Here is a 16,735-nt window from a genome sequence, read left to right as displayed (position 1 = left end):
ATGCTTATTAGTCAAGAAGGGTAGTCCTCAACGTTGGCATCGTTGGCCCATCGAAGTTACCTGTAGAGTCTAAAAACTTCCAGATAGCTGTGCTACACCAAGACCCAGATTAAAAAAAATAAACAGAAGACTGGTCGGGGCACCTGCTTTTTCTTTATTTACAGCTGTTATCAGGGATGCTCCTACACAGCCGGAGGAGGGAAGACTGCATGCATTTTCACAGGAGATGTTCAATGCTACCAGACTTCTTACTGTGTTTCCAGTAAAGGAACTTTTAAAACAGATGCTGACTTCTTGAATGTTATTAGTTTAACTGAAAACACAGGTAGATCACTTGTCTGACCAGACTGCACTAGGTACTGAGAACAGAAAGATGAATACAAAGGGTCTCTCGAGGGCCTCTCTGTATAAAAAGCAGACAGAGTCTCAACAGTCTAGAAGGCACACTGGAGAGGAGGGGCAAGGAGAGCATTTTGAACACACAGAAGGTCGGCTTAGTGCGTAACAGAACATGGAAGGAAGGGGACGTGCCACGAAGACAGGGTCAGGGACACTTGCCAGATGAGAAAACCACTGATTCAAGGAGCCCGCTGCTCATGCAAGCGATGTGGCAAGGACTAAAATGTATAGAAAAGCAAATCATCCTGTTTGTGCCATTCTGGAAAAGTCTAAAAGAAACCACATCTAAGTTTTATACAAATATGCCAAACAACCACAATGTCCTTAAAAGGTCTATGTAGGGAAAATAACTGAAGGTGCCATGAAGGAATTAAATTTACCCTCATAGCTTACGCTCTGACACCTACTGAATGTGTGATCGAGCAAATTACCCACAAGCCGAGACTGAACAATTCAACATAAGGTTGGACTGTACCGGTGGGTATTCAACATAAGGTTGGACTGTACCGGTGGGTGACCTGAATGAGGCTACAGACAAAATCGGGGCCAAATCGAGAGAGGCCTTGCCACCGTGATGACTTCTAATGGATGGGATGGTCCTTTACTAATCCTTTAATCCATCCTATTTAACAGTCAGTTGCTAGCACGAACAATCTTGTTATATTGGTAACCGCCAAGGCTGAGCACCACGTCCCTCTTCAGAAATCTCTTGGCTTTTCAATTTGCCATACATGCTTTTCATCTCTCTGTAATCACATTTTCCTTGATCTTAAACTTCAAATAATCCAAGGGGTAACCGCTCTCCTGGAGAAGCACAAGCCTCCACCAGAGTTGGGTAACAGATGGTCCGTAACCATACTGTCTTTCCAAAATTCAAAAATTCTGAATCTCAGACTCTTAGCCCCAAGGATTTTTAGATAATTACAGTGATGACAGCTGATGATAGCATTTACAATGTGCCAGGAACTGTTCAAAGTGCTTTCCATATACTTAAACTCGTTAACTCTAGAAGAGTCCTATACGGTAGTTACTGTTAGCATCACCCGCGTTTTCCGGACAAGGAACCTGAGCGTAGGTTAGGTCAGGTGGCCTCAGCTGCACTGTTGGCCGACACAGAGCTGTGACTCATACCCAGGAGCTAGCTCTCCATCCTCATGAACCAAGTCTTGACTCAGCCTTCCTTAAGGCACTGTTTTATCGGTGTTACTTTGGCCAAGGTGATACGTATAGGTTTTTTCCCACATCTAAAATGTCGTATCTCCTTCCCCGAACTCTGCCAGGAGTTGCTTATTCGCGTTCAAGTGCTGGTAAGCATACTTCCACTGTCAGACACTCACCGAAAAATAAGTTAAGACACTTACTGTGCAAATATGGAGTCAAAGGTTATGGACACTTAAGGTTCTTGATGAACACTTGTAAATTACTTTCCAAAAGGAACATGTCCTTCCGTGGTGACAAATAGAAGGGCAAATACAATCTGTACTATGTCTGAATTATTTCAGCCTCTCAAGTTGTGAGTCCAGTAAATGAGGTTTGACTAGATTCTGAGATATTCAAGCGCCCTGACGTTCTCTATTATAAATCATTCTTCACAAGTTAACTTCAAGCTCTGACCTCACGTCTGTGCCTCCAAACATTTTAGGACTCCAATCATCCAAATTAAACGAAGCCTTCAATACTTTTCCGTCTCACAAATGGGCAATCAAAACGGCATGCATAATTTTATTCAGATTATTTGTTGGGATTTTACCGACTGGAGTCTTCCTCGGAAAAAGTCTGTACAAGTTTCTAGATGCGGTAACCGAGCACTCCTAACAGCAGCCGGTGCACGGCAGACAGTACAGAAGAACGCTCTGACTGCGCTCACAGGCCACCTCTAGCTAGCACTTACTCTGCAGGAGCCTCAGGGAAGTTCCACGGCCTCCGTGCCGCAATTTCCTCATTTCTGTACAATGGGATGGTAACAGGGACCTACCGCCACCAGGCTGCGAAACGCACAATGTGTGGCAGCCAGTACGTGCCACGTGAGCGAGTTTACCGAACCTCTGCTCTGTACATCACGCCTGCCGTCCCAGCCAATCACCATCTTACGAGTCAAATACGGTCTTCGTTTGACGGATGAGAGAAGAAGACTGAACAAGTGACCAGACCCAAACCACGCAGCAAGGGAAGCGATGGACAGAGCTGGGATTCAAATCCTGGTTTGTTTTGAATGGGGGTGTTATAGCCCCCCCGTCTTTGAGACTAAATCATGCCACAATTTAACTAAATCATAGAGGATTTGTTAGGGAAAGTCTCCTACAAATCCACAAAAATACACTTTAAGGATGTGTGGGACAAGGCGGAAGGAAACACAGGGGAAGCCCCCGAAGAGATCGCAATTTTATAGCGAAGGTGTAAAGTTGGGGTTTGCTCACCAGCACGCCAACTTTTTGGAAACCCTGTCACATAGCCTACATTTCAGCAGCGACGCTCCTGGCCTGTGCGCGGGCTCGCAGCATCTGTCGCGGCTCTGAATGGCTGATCATAAGCACCGTTTCAGCCTTCTCAACGCTATTAAGCAGATGGCAGCGCGAAATCCAAATGATGTAGTACATCTCCCCGGTGGACTTTGTTTCCACATACCGCCATTATTTCGCAATTCCTCGGCGATAAATCTCGTGTATTCTCAAGAACAGGAAAGAGTGCACTGACAGTGGCAGTTGATTTACTACCACTAGCCTGTGTCCGCCCCTCGCCTACGTTTCCACGTGCTTGTAAAGATCGCCGTGAAGATGCAACGTTGAGCGGAGGGGAGTACAGGACTTGGGTATTCTCCACACCTACAGGGCCAGGTTTTGCCACTTGTTGCCTTCAAGTTAAGCGAAAGAACACGGGCTCGAGCTTTAAGAGAGCTGTGTAGCAGGCCTGACTTGTCAACTAGGTGACTTTGGTCAAGTTCACATTCCCTGAGCGTCAGTCTCCTTATTTGTAAAAGTAAAGCCTGACGCTCCTCTGGAGGTTCTTGGGGATAAAACGAAACGGCGGGCACAAGAACATCTGGTACAGTAACAAACGCTTCCTAAGTATTTAATTGATACTTGATTTCTTCAATGTGTGCCAAATTAATGAATCTGGAAAATTTCCCTGTTTTCTTTTTTGTTAATTCTAAGGAATTTCCTGTTGAAGCTGTAAAATTTCTTGGCTTGCTTTTAGTACAAAGTATCGAGAGTTCAGTAACTCAGAGGGAGACCTAAACACGGCCCTCGGACTCACTGGCCACCCTTCCCATGGCAGCAGTGGCGCTCCCTAGCTGGCCATTCATTACCCAGGGAAATAAACACTGACTGTGATGTCGGCCACCCTGGGGCACCTCCGGACCTCTGGCAGGACGTCTGTCATCATGGGCACCACCCACCCACCTAGTGACCTAACATTACTTTCTATACAGACTTTGTTTCTGCTTTAATGTATCGTAATCGAATCACAGCAACATTCATAAAATCATGTGCCTGACATGACATGCTGATTATTTTCCCAGTAACTTTAAAATCATCAGACCTTTATCTAAAAAAAAAGGTCTGGCTGTGAGCCACCTGCAAGCATGTTGAGAAACATCAGTGATACATGGTACTACTCTTGGGAGAACATTCCTGTAATGGAAAGAGAAAGGACTGAAATCAATAGTCACTAAGTGGGTAACTCAGGTCACTTACTAGTGTCTTTCTCTGGGTCTCCGTTTTCTCAAGACTAAAATGGGGATTATCATGTCCACCTTCTAAGGTTAAAGTGAACACAGAGGAGAAAGACCTCACACTCACACGGATGTGCCTTAGTGAAACCGATATTGTGCAGTGTGTGCCTTTGTGCTACTTTGTGATCACAGGAGGGATCAAATATTCCTTTGCAGGGGCGCCCGGGTGGCTCAGTCAGTTGAGCGTCCGACTTGGGCTCAGGTCACGATCTCACGGTTCGTGAGTTCGAGCCCCGGGTCGGGCTCTGGGCTGACGGCTCAGAGCCTGGAGCCTGCTTCCGATTCTGTGTCTCCCTCTCTCTCTGCCCCTCCCCCATTCATGCTCTGTCTCTCTCTGTCTCAAAAATAAATAAAAAAACATTAAAAAAACATTAAAAAAAATATTCCTTTGCGGATTTACAATTACGAGACACGCCAACTACAACACTGTGATAGTTTTTAAGGCTCTTGACCTGTTTTGGCCTCGCCAAGTTACCGTTTTGTGTGTGACCGCACCTGGCATCTACTCTCCCGGCAAACTCAGCGGGTCTAACGCAGTGTTATCAGCTACGGTCACCGTGCTGTGCAACGGCAAGTGTCAGTAGGATTACAAACAAAACATCCGCTGAAGAACGAATCCCATCTAATTGAGAACGAAACGGATATATTTACAAAGGGTTTCCAAGAGTCAGAACTAGGACTTCTGTGAAGACTCCAGTCCCGTCAGAGCAGGGGCAGGCAGGTCCCCGAGGGCTGAGGCCATTTAACACCTGCTCTTTTTTATTCACCAGAGCTATTCGGGAGGTGTGTCCAAAATCAATCAATAACTAGTTCTGGACCAGCGTGTATTAGAACAATTCCAATAGTATAAAGAACCGTTCCCATTTCTCTTCACAGTAACTGTCTTGACAGCTTGGTACTCATTAAATGTGTGGAGTTAGATAAACAATGCTTTGTTTTACTCCACAACATCAGCACTACCAAGGTCATTACAAAAATCAATGGGGAAATGTAGCTGAACTACACCGAATTTCTTCTCACTCTGCAGGGAGTCTCATTTGTACTCTAATTTTAATACGAGGTATTTGAAAATTGGGAGAAAAAAATCCTCACTTGTAAAACCTCCTGAGAGAAACTGGTATTTGTGCAACAAAACAGCGTCCTAAAATGATTCCAGCTCATGAAGTTTAAACGTCATTACTGAAAGGGACCCCTTCCCACGGCAGGTAATAATACCCAATGGCCAGCCATAGAGGCCTGCTGTTTTGCTCTGTTGTGTTTTCAAGTGGGTTACGGCTGCTCAGTTTGCTAATCCGTTTACGGTAAATACCGACACTGGCCATGCCCTCCGCAAGGTCCCTCTCTTCTCACTCTCCCTGTAAATCATTTACTCACACACACTCTTTCCGGATTTGCTGGTGCCTTCCCTGTGTGAAATGAGAAGCAGAGCGATTTCGAACTGGGGAAGGAGAGCGGGTGTTTACTCAGCTCAACGGTGCTAACTGCCTCCCACACTTCCCCGGGTGCCTCCCACACTGCCCCAACTGCCTGGCACGCCGACTGCCCTGGGTGCCTCCCATAAGTTATTGTGTTTGACATGCCTCCCTCTCCATGGTTCCCAGAGACTGTGGGCTTTCCTGACTCATGCAACTTTCAGGCTGGCCGTCTAAAGAAGCAGCAAAGTTGCACACGTTACAAACTGAGGCTGAGAGAGGTCAAACATGTTGCCCAAAGCCACATAACCAGCAAATATTAACGTGGGGTCTAAATACAGGTAGACCAGTCTCTTAACCACCGTGGCCCAGATCTCCAAAAGTCTTCTGTATCACATCCGTATCAGGAGAACCATTTTTGATCTCATAACTGTGACCGTTTACATGCACGTGTAGCACGTGTACCACAGTATTAAGAAGTTATGTTTCCACGTGACACAAAACATCAGAAGTTTACGAGGATGACCATGTGTTGGCCCTCTCTGTACCTGGTGTGTTGGTTTGCTTACCCCAGGGGTGCGCGCCCTCATCCAGAGACACCACGCTGTGCTGTCTCGCCAGAGACAGAGCAAGCCGCGGTCTTACTTAAGGCTGCATTATCTACGAGAAATTTGTAGTTTAAAGTTCGCTAGTAGCCACGTTAAAAAGAACAAAAGCGGCACCCAGCTGGCTCGGGAGGTCAAGGGCCATCTCACAGCTCGTGAGTTCAAGCCCTGCGTCGGGCTCTGTGCCCACAGCGTGGAGCCTGTTCGGTATTCTCTCTCTCTCCCTCTCTGTCCCTCCCCCACCTACCACTCTTTCTTTCCAATTAATAAACATTTTTAAAAAGCTTAAAAAAAAGCTTTCTTAAAAAGAAACAGGTAAAATTAATTTTAGCAAGGTGTTCATTTCATCGTCTATCTCCTACGAAGTCTTCGGACGCTGCCGCGTGGCCTACACGCCCAGCACACCCACCGCGCCAGCCACACTGCAAGCACTCGGCGGACACACGTGCGAGCTGCCACGGTGGACAGTGCGGTCGAACCTGTGCTTGTGCTCTTTCTTCCACACCATGCGTCAAAGAACGTCTTCAGAACAGCTCTGCGATCTAAGAGGAGACCGACCAAGTAAAGAATTCGGCAGTAACACTGAACTATACGCACACGTGAGAGGACTACTGAAGTCCGAAGTCGATTTTACAGGACCTGAAGTGGCAAAGTCCAGGACTTCCAGACCACGGATCAAGTGTTCTGGGGCATTCTCTGTTAGTGCACACTAAGGCTGTGTGCTCCTTGAGAGGGGTGGCGGTGAATGCTATTTGCCGAAAGGAACTAACGTAAAATCGGAAAAATAAGGCCCCTAATTCCATCAGTCCGGTCCCACAATAATACGCCGCAGAAATGAAATTCTAGGTTTGAGAGAGGTAGTCCACGTCTGATAAGGCAATGCTTCCTGATCAGATGGGAGGCCTAATTCTTACGGGATTCAAAAGCATCACAAAGTATTAGATTTTTGAAGACCGTTTATGGGACATACTAATTGGAATTAATTCCAGCCACTGAGATCAAAGCAGACTGGAAAGGCAATGCAACAAAGTACAAAGAGAACGCTTTGGGGCCAAGGTGGGTTTGTACCACTGCTCAGCCTTTCGAGTGTGGATGATGAGCCATTTAACCTCTCTGAACCTGTATGCAAGGGAATGGCATGTTTAGACTTGAATTTTGCACTATTTCGGGGCACGCTGAGAGGGGACAGAGAATCGATGTGAAGCCCATGAAACAGTACCAAGCACAGAGTAGACACTCAAGTCGCTGAGGAGGACGGTGGTAGCGATCTCCTTTTCTTTTTATTTATTTATTTTGAGAAAGGGGGCAGGGGCAGAGAGAGGGAGAGAAAAAGAATCGGTGGTGATTTCCTTGTTAGTACTCACTATTTGGTCCTGGGGATGATTTGAACGTTTGGTATCCTACCTGGTTTATACCAGATTTCTAATTCTGAGACATTCAGTGTTGTGCTTAAACCAAGTACTACAGTATGTGCATACGATGGGCTGGACTGTGCCCCCACCCCAAATCGTATGTTGAAGCCTCACCCCCCAGTACCTCAGAATGGGAGCGTATTTGGAGATGGGGCCCTTAAAGAAGTGATTAAATTAAAATGAGGCTGTGCGTGGGTCCTCATCCAATCTGACCGGTGCCATCGGAAGAGAGGAAACGTGGACATGCACGGAGACCAGAGATGCACGTGCACAGAGAAGGACCCCGTGAGGACACAGCAAGAAGGCAGCCATGTGCAAGTCAAGGGAAGAAGCCTCAGGAAAAGACCAAATCCCCCAAGACCTTGACCTTGGGCTTCTAGCCTCTGTAACTGTGGGAAAATAAAACTCTATTGCCTCAGCCACCTAGACTGTGGTTATTTTGTTACGGTAACTCTAGCAAACTAATACAGTGCATAAAACCATCTTGTCAACCTCCATCGTATAGCTGCTTAGTTTCCAGGAGTTTCCAGTAGAGCAGCTGCTTAGTTGCACCCAGTAAGGCTGTGTGTGTGGGGCGGGGGGGGGGGGGGGGGGTTGGACACGGCTGTGGGGGGGACAGCTGTTGGGGGGGGCACATGGCGTGAGGGGACACGTGTAGGCAGGACCCAGGTTCAAAGTCTGCTCCTTCGCCGGTAAGCTGCGTGATCTTAGGCAAGTTGTCTAATTCTGATAAATCACAGTTTCCTTCTTCTTTGAAAGGACTGACGTTTATGTCACAGGTCATGAGGATTAGACGAACACTCAGAACACCTAACCAAGAGTGGCTTCTCAATTTGTCAACGTGTGCCACCCTCACACAATCCTCCGTCCTCCTTCAGGTATGATGAGTTGCAACACTGCAAAGATCACTTCCAAGACGGCAGACGGGGGGTTGTCAGGCAAGACGCCTCTTTAAGTGAGTCTTCCCTGACATTTAAAGGCCTCATGATGTACCAGCCTCTTAATTGGTCCCTGCCTCGAGGCTTTCCCACCTGTCAGTCCAGCCCCTCCACGGCCGTGGAATGACTCTCTGAATCCAAGTCGAAACTCACCGCGCCTCGCGTGTAACTCTCTGGGGCTCCGGGCCACCTGCTGCCTGTGGCACCGAGTCTCAGCACGCGCAGGGGGCGGAGTGCGGCCGCTCCTCCCCCCACCTCCCTGCCGCGCCTCACCCCTTCTAGCTCTGCCCATGAACTGGAGTTGCAGATGGCACGTGCTGCCCCCCCCCGGGCCCCGCCCTTCCAGCTCGGGGAAATGCCCTTCCCTGTCTGTACCCTGGTGACTCCTACTCACCCTTCCCTTTCTCAGTGAAAGGTCCTCAGGGTTCTCAACCAGACTTTAGCGCTGCCTTCTTCTGGAAATCCTGAAGTGTTCCCCAGACGTCTCATAACGATTACCATATTATATTACTCTTAAGTATTATTATTATTATTTTTTTTTCCTTCTGGCCTGTGAGCTTTTCAAAGGGTCTTTGCCTCCATAATCTTTGTATCCCAAGCATCGAGCATCCCCGACGCACACGGACATTCAACAAATTTTGGCTACAAAAATGACCAAAGGGATGAACACTCGTGATCCATCATATCACCGATGCTATCACTCTAACATCAAGACTCCAAGCTCCCTAGGTCGAGGCTCACGTTCTGGATTGCTCCTTTACTTCTCTGAGCCCTCAGTTCGCCACTTGTAAAACAGATACGTCAGCTCCTGCTGTAACCATTCAGACTCAATGAGACACAAGTAAGTAAAAGGTTTACACTCCACAGGGGATTTCTGGCAAATGGCTTCATCTTGTGCTCTGTGCTCCTTTTCTCCATCTATACAGTGAGAACGGCGCCCCATACTTGATACAGTTGCCGGGACACTTAAATGAGATACTATGTGACGTCGTGGCTAGCGTCTACCAGTGCCGGTCCCCCCAGGCTGCGCCAACACCCTCAAGGATACCAGCACGATGCACAGGTTTCCACTCACAGAGACCAAGCCCAAGTTGAGAGTCCAAGACTGAAGGGTCTCAACTGTTACAAGTTATAGGAGAAAAAAAATGTGACCTGAGCCTGAAAGAAAAAAGAATTTTATATCCTTGTCAGCCTGGGTACCAGAGCTCACGAGTAACAGCAGCTGCCTGTTCAAAGCTGCCTGGTGCCACGTGAGTTCGGAAGTGGTTTATACTTCATCAAAACAACCACGCAATTTGTATTTTTTTATGCTTCATAAAGCCGCTATTTTGTTTTGTACATGTGTCTATCATTGTCCCCCACTTAGAATTTTAAACATAAAGCAAGAGGTTTCTAGGCATTTAGGAAAACATTCTGAACAGAATAAACACTGATTTCATATATCAATGAACATCAAGGTATATTATCACAAGAGGTAACTATAAAGCTCTGTTTTGCCTCTGATAACACTTACTTATTTCTGGGTAAATACTTCTTTAGAAAATGAAGCGGAGCTAACTCATTATTCACAAATATGAATTTGAAGTTGTTAGAAAACAGGATCACTGCTGCTGAGAAACAGAAACCTTCTCGGAATGCCAAGCTAAACTTCTGGGGCTTTCCTCCTCAGGCACTGACAACGCAGGGTATTTCCACATTGTTCATGTGATTTGGGGCACTTGAAGAGCCACAGACTTTGAAGACATTGTTTTTCCTTAGAATATACTGAACACTGAGTTAAAACTTTAGAGTAAAGAAAACGTCAATTTTTATTTTTCAAGCATCATTGCTTTAACACTACAATAAGTTCTGGAGGGGTGATGCATGCTAGTGTCTAAGACGGAGAGGGCCTCTCCAGTTAAAACAAACAAGAAACAAAGCAAGCCAAGTCAAATTACCCTCATTGTCTGATCATCATCCGGTTCCCAGAGTGCATAAACGTGGAGGGGCACAAGTGTCTGTTAACAGGGTCAAGTCAGAGATGGTCTCTTACCTTTGGGCAGGGGTGCTATAGCTGTTATCATAGGAATCATAACTCTGTTCGTCATAAGCAGTGCCATAACCATCATCATAGTCCTACAATAAAACAGGAGAAGTATAAAAAAGTTCAGAAAAGTTTCTGGACAAAAAGAACCACTCTGCTTTTAGTGACTCTTTATTAATTCAGCTAACACTTAACTCCACATCTAATTATAGTGTAAAGAAAAATATTAAGAGTGACATCAGTGAAAATGACAAGAACTTCCAAAAATTCTCTCTGTAAAAGCAAAAAGAAACTGGCAAAAATTGTTAGAATCAACAGTTCCAAAACTCTGGAAATTAACAAAAGGTTTGCAGAGATCTAAGGAGCATTTATTTTTAAAAATTTGGCTGAACCTTGGTAGGAGCAGTGAGCTCTGTGATGTTTTAATGAGCCCTATTCCCACCCTTCACTCCCTGCTCTACAGGAGCCTGGAAACCCCACAGCCTTAACCACAGTGGACTCCAGCAGGCTGAGGGCCACTGCAGGAGGAGAACAGGGCGGGGCTCTTTCAACCTCATTCCCTGAGGACTGCATTTGACCTGGCTTGGACTCATCCAGTGCAAAAAGCCTTTTCCCTGAGGGTATTTAAAGAAAATAAATAGAGGCAATTACATAAGATTTCAGCTACTTGAGGTGGTTGGAGCAAACAACAGTCTAATCAAAAGCCACCTAGAAAAGGGCCAGGATGAGATATCCATTCTCCCTTTGAAAAGCTCTGACATACTCCTGGGAATCTAGAAGGCTACATAGCTGCACAGTGCCATGTACAGGCCCAGGAAGGACCTGGGAGGACCCTAGGCTCTCTCCTCAGGATGACCCTGCGGTTCTCACAAGAAGGAAAGGCAAGGTCAAGGAAAGAGTTAGTTGGAAACCAACTGGCTGAGTTTTAAAGACCTGTTGTTCCAACCTGCTTGGTACTCAGTCTCCAGGCATTCGATAAAATCGCCGTCCGATCATTAGCTGACCACTAAGGTAACAGATAGGAAACACTTCAGTGATAACACATAATATATCACTTCAGTGATAACACATAATAAATATAAACTTTACAAAATGAGTTTGGAAAAGTCACTAGATAAAAAAAGGAAAACAGAACATACTGGGAGGAAGGAGAATTTGATTTCCATAGCTGACACACTAAATGTCCAGTCTTAGTAAAAAAGATTAGGTGATATGAAAAGGAACACAAAAGTATGGTTCATACAACGAGAAAAAAGTAATCACCAGAAATGGTCCCTGAGGAAGACGAGACACTGAACTTACTAGACAAAGACTTTAAATCAGGTATTTTAAATATATTTTAAAAACTAAAGGATACTCTGTGTCTACAGAACTAAAGGATAATCAATGCCTCACTAAATATAGATATAAACATAGTAAAGAATCCAAAGTAATTCTTGAGTGGTAAAGTATAACTGGAAGGGAAAATTCACCAGAGAGGTTCAACAGCAGATATAACCATGCAGAAGACACGGTAAATAAACCTGAAGGTAGATCAATTGAGATTATCCATTCTGAGGAAGAAGATACAAAAGGATAAGGAAAAGTGAACAGGGTCCCAGAGACCTGTGAAACACCATCACACAGGAACATATGCATAATGAGATACCCAGAAGGAGAGGAAAAGAAGAAGCAAAAAGATTAGAAAGAGAAATAATGGCTAAACACTTGCCAAATTTGATGAAAAACCTTAATCTACACAACCAAGAAGCTCAAAACACTGAAAGTAAGGTAAGCTCAAAGAGACCCACACCTAGAAACATCATCAAAATGTTGAAAGACAAAGGCAAAAAGAAGATCTTAAAGCAGCAAGACAGAAGCCGCTCATCATGTGAAAGAGAGTATCAATAATATCAAAAGCTGATTTCTCAAGGAAAACCATGGAGGCCAGAAGACAATGGGATTCCACTTTTCAAGTACTAGAAGCAAGAGACTGTCAACTAAGAATTCTATAACCAGCAGAACTATCCTTCAAAAATGGAAAAATTTGGGGCTCCTGGGTGGCTCAGTTGGCTAAGCATTCAACTTCAGCTCAGGTCACGATCTCACGGTTCGTGGGTTGGAGCCCCGCGTCGGACTCTGTGCTGACAACTCAGAGCCTGGAGCCTGCTTTGGATTCTGTGTCTCCCTCTCTCTCTGCCCCTCCCTGTCTCTCTCTCAAAAATAAATAAAATGTTAAAAAAATTTTTTTAAATGGAAAAATTAATATATTCTCAGGTAAGCAAAAACAGAATTCAACAGCAGACATGTTCTACACGAAAGACTAAAAGAAGTCTTTAATGTAAAGTGAAAAGTCATTAGATAGTAACTTGAGTCCACATGAAAAAATACATAACACTGATACAGATAGCTACTTAGGGAAATACAAAACTATAAATGTGTTTTTGTAGTAACTTTTTTTTCTCCTATTTGACTTAAAAACCAACTGAATGAAGAACTAATTATAATTGTGTTGATGGACACACGATGTATGGAAGCTGCAATCTTCACGACAGTGACAATACAAAGGTGGGCAGGTGAGGACGGAGCTAAAGAGAAGCAAAGTTTTTGTGTCCTGTTAAAATTAAGTTGGTATAATTCTGAGAAAGACTGATATAAATTAGAAAATAAATTGTAATCTGCAGGGCAGGCTAAGAAAATAATTTTAAAAAAACATAAAAAGTAGAAAAAGAAATGGTAATGGGGCTAAAGTGATACAATAAACAAATACCTAACAACAAAAGGGGAGAGTAAGGTACCAAAAAGACATAAGACATAGGGTAAAACAAAAAAGCAAAGTGAGAGATGTAAATCCTACCTTATCAGTAATTACACTAAATGTAAATGGATTAAACTAAGTGGAATAAATTAAAAGGCAGAAAATGGCATTCTGCTTAAAAAGAAAGATCCAACCATATGCTGTCAACGAGAGACACACTTTAGATTCAAAGATAAAAATAAATTGAAAAGGAGGAAAGAAGATATACCATACCGTGGAAATACGAATCAAAAGAAAACTACCATAGCTGCACTAATATCAGACAAAACAGACTTTAAGACAAAACTGTTACCAGAGAAAAAGGACATTTACTTATAATGATAAAAGAGTCAAGTCTATCAAGATGATAATTCGAAAAATGTATGCAAATATATACACACATAAATAATAATAGAGCTCAAAGTACATGAAGTAAAAAATGATAGAATTACCAGGAGAAATAGACAATTTAACCATAATAATTGGGAACTTCAATATCACACTCTCCATAATAAAAATAATGCCTGAAAAAAGGATCAAAGAAGAAATAGAAGATTTGAACAATACAAATCAATTATACCTAACAGACAATTATAGAACTAACATACATCTATAGAACACTCTACCCAGTAAGGGTAAAATGCATTCTTTTTCATTACATAGGGAACATTCCAGAGGATAGACCCTACATTTCCCCAATTCAAAATTTACTACAAAGCTAAGTAATCACAACAGTGAGGTACTGGTAGAGACACAGATCAACAGAATGAGACTGACGGCACAGAAATAAAACCCTCACATCTAGGGTCAATTCATTTTCAACAGGGTGCCAAGACAACTGAATGGTGAATAGTACAGTCTTTTCAGTATATGGTGTGAGAACAAATATCCACATGCAAATGAATGAAGCTGGACTGTTACCTCACACCATATACAAAAATTAAGGCAAAATGCAACATGCATCTAAGTATACAAGATAAAACTACAAAACTCTTAGAAGAAAACATAGATGTAGATCTTTGTGATTTTGGATCAGTCATTAGTTTCTTAGATATGCCAGCAAAAGCACAAACAACCGAAGAAAATAGAGATAATAGATACCTAATAGATAATATAGATATATGTAATAGAAAATATAGACCATCAAAATTAAAAACTTATGCATCAAAGGATGCTAGCAAGAAAATGAAAAGACTATCCATGGGACAGGAGAAAAATATTTCCAAATCACATATCTGATTATGGTCTAATATTCAGAATATAAAAAGAGCTCTTACAACTCAACAATAAAAAGAAAACCCAGCAAGAGCAAAAGCCATCTTCCTTAGTTCTATGGAGACAGACTTCAAACTGAGGACATTCTGCAGATAAAATAACAAGCACACAATGGTTATTTTAAAAGCACTGTGGAATTCAAAAAGGTCTAGAGAAATGGTCATTTTGTAAGATAAAATTGGATATATTACAATGACATCTATGTCCATGAACGTGTGAATCCTACCCTAAAACTGATTACTAAGTTTCTGGTGTTAGTCAATTACACAATGACTTTGGACTTCATTGGTATTTATTTAATATTTAAATGAGCCTGAAAATAACATCTAAGTATTTTGGAACATCGGTATTATCAATGCTAATCAATTTAACGATCACCACCGGATCTGTGGAAGCAGAGAAATGTGGCCAAGGGGTAAGAGAAAGGACCTGGAGTTAGATGGGCTTTCATAATTTACTATCGATGATTTTACTCAGGCTCATTCACATCTCAGAATCTGTTTCTTTACCTGTAACCTGTGAATCCCTTAAGTATTTTGAAAGGATGAGAAATTATATATACACATATATGTACATATTCCAGCAAAATGCCTGACCTATATTAAGAACTTTATGAAGGAGAGCATATAATTAACTATTTTACTAAAGCATTACTCATGGAGACCTCTGTCCTGTATTTCTAAAATTATACAACAGAGGAAGAACACCAGAAGCCACTGTATGAGAGGGTATGAGCCAAATAATTGATTTTAAAGTGATTACCTTAGTTATTCTCTCTTCATAAGCATCTATTAAATACTAAATCTCAATTTACTTGGCTTAGGAAAGCATAAATATCTAAATAGGAAGTAATATTATAATGTGTTCCATCTTGTAACATGAATATCAATAATAAGAGATCGTACTGTCTTTGCCGGAATAAGGCATATACATTTTCTACATGATCACGTAATTTTTTAATATTTTTTCACAAAGGAGGAACTTAATATTTGTTGAACAGCTATGTGTCAAGTACTTCTCGCAGAAGATAGAACAGAATATTCTACAGGGGCAGAGGAAGAATAAAAGTGAAGGACAGTTAGCACACAATATACAAACCATCGTGTTCCCCATAGTACCTAAAGGCGGATTAGTAATTTGGTGATCTTCCAAAGACCAATGCAAGAAGGAGAAAGCTATCAGACAAGATACAGACAAAATGAAAACAAAATTGATATGATTTTAATAATGAGGTAAGTCGTATGAGGCAGGTATTACTGATAATTCTGGTGAATTAATCAATTAAAAGAAGCCGGTGTTCCTAACGGAAAGAGTAAGATTTTTAATTTTTTTAACGTTTGTTTACTTTTGAGAGAAAGAGACAGAGTGTGAGCGGGACAGGGGCAGAGAGAGAGGGAGACACAGAATCGGAAGCAGGCCCCAGGCTCTGAGCTGGCAGCACAGAGCCTGCTGCGGGGCTTGACCTCACTAGCGGTGAGATCATGACCTGAGCTCAAGTCAGACGCTTAACCAACTGAGCCACCCACGCGCCCCAGGAGTATTATTGTTAAATTAAAAACCCAAACCTCCACTTGGCGCCTACCCTGTTCCTGGCACTCTGTCAGCACCATGAACTGAAAAGGAGCGCCACTGTCTAGTGAGTACTCTGGCATGAGGTGGCGCGAGAGAGGGGACAGGCCACTCAAGAGATACTGATAATGCAACATGTCAAATGCCGTGGCAAAGGCGAGGTGGCGCTGTGCACTGAGGTGGCACAGAACTGCCCAGCAGGGAGCGGGAAGGGACAGGGAAAACTGTCAGAAATGCCAACGCCAGCGTTTGGTTTCAAAAGCAGGGAAAAGCAAAAGTCCTGGAAACATGCACGAAAAAGAAGAATTCGGCAGAACGGACAGCAGGTGCAGAACAGTGGAGGTACAGACACCTGAGAACCTTCCTCGTCCAGGAAAGCCAACGGCTTGTTGTGGGTACACTGCAGGATGCCAGTGGAAGAATGGAGAGCAAGGAAACAGAGAATCCCATGAAGCGGTTCGTGAGTGGCCGAGTCACGGTGCGTGGGTTGGGGTTCCGAGTGCCATGATCCACCTTATGGTTTAGAACTCGTTCTCGGGTACTGGGGTGGGGGAATGGAACGGCAAGGGTGGATCTGGAGGGCTTGTTAACTA

The 16,735-nt window shown here is 43.5% G+C and overlaps 1 protein-coding gene across 2 annotated transcripts in view; it reads right to left on the bottom strand.

Annotated features, from left to right (window-relative positions):
- Positions 1-16,735, bottom strand: part of KHDRBS3 (KH RNA binding domain containing, signal transduction associated 3) — a 189,386-nt gene that overhangs the window by 32,274 nt on the left and 140,377 nt on the right. For both annotated transcript variants that reach the window (XR_006198064.1, XM_042923128.1), the window contains exon 7: positions 10,532-10,614. Coding sequence is in view for 1 of the 2 variants with exons in the window: in XM_042923128.1 (XP_042779062.1) it covers positions 10,532-10,614 (83 nt within the window). In the remaining variant the exon portion in view is untranslated. The remainder of the gene's footprint in view (positions 1-10,531; positions 10,615-16,735) is intronic.

The sequence above is a fragment of the Panthera leo genome, chromosome F2 (genome assembly GCF_018350215.1).
Source record: "Panthera leo isolate Ple1 chromosome F2, P.leo_Ple1_pat1.1, whole genome shotgun sequence".
In the NCBI taxonomy this organism is placed as follows: Eukaryota; Metazoa; Chordata; class Mammalia; order Carnivora; family Felidae; genus Panthera; species Panthera leo.
This window is presented reverse-complemented; position numbering and strand designations above follow the sequence as displayed.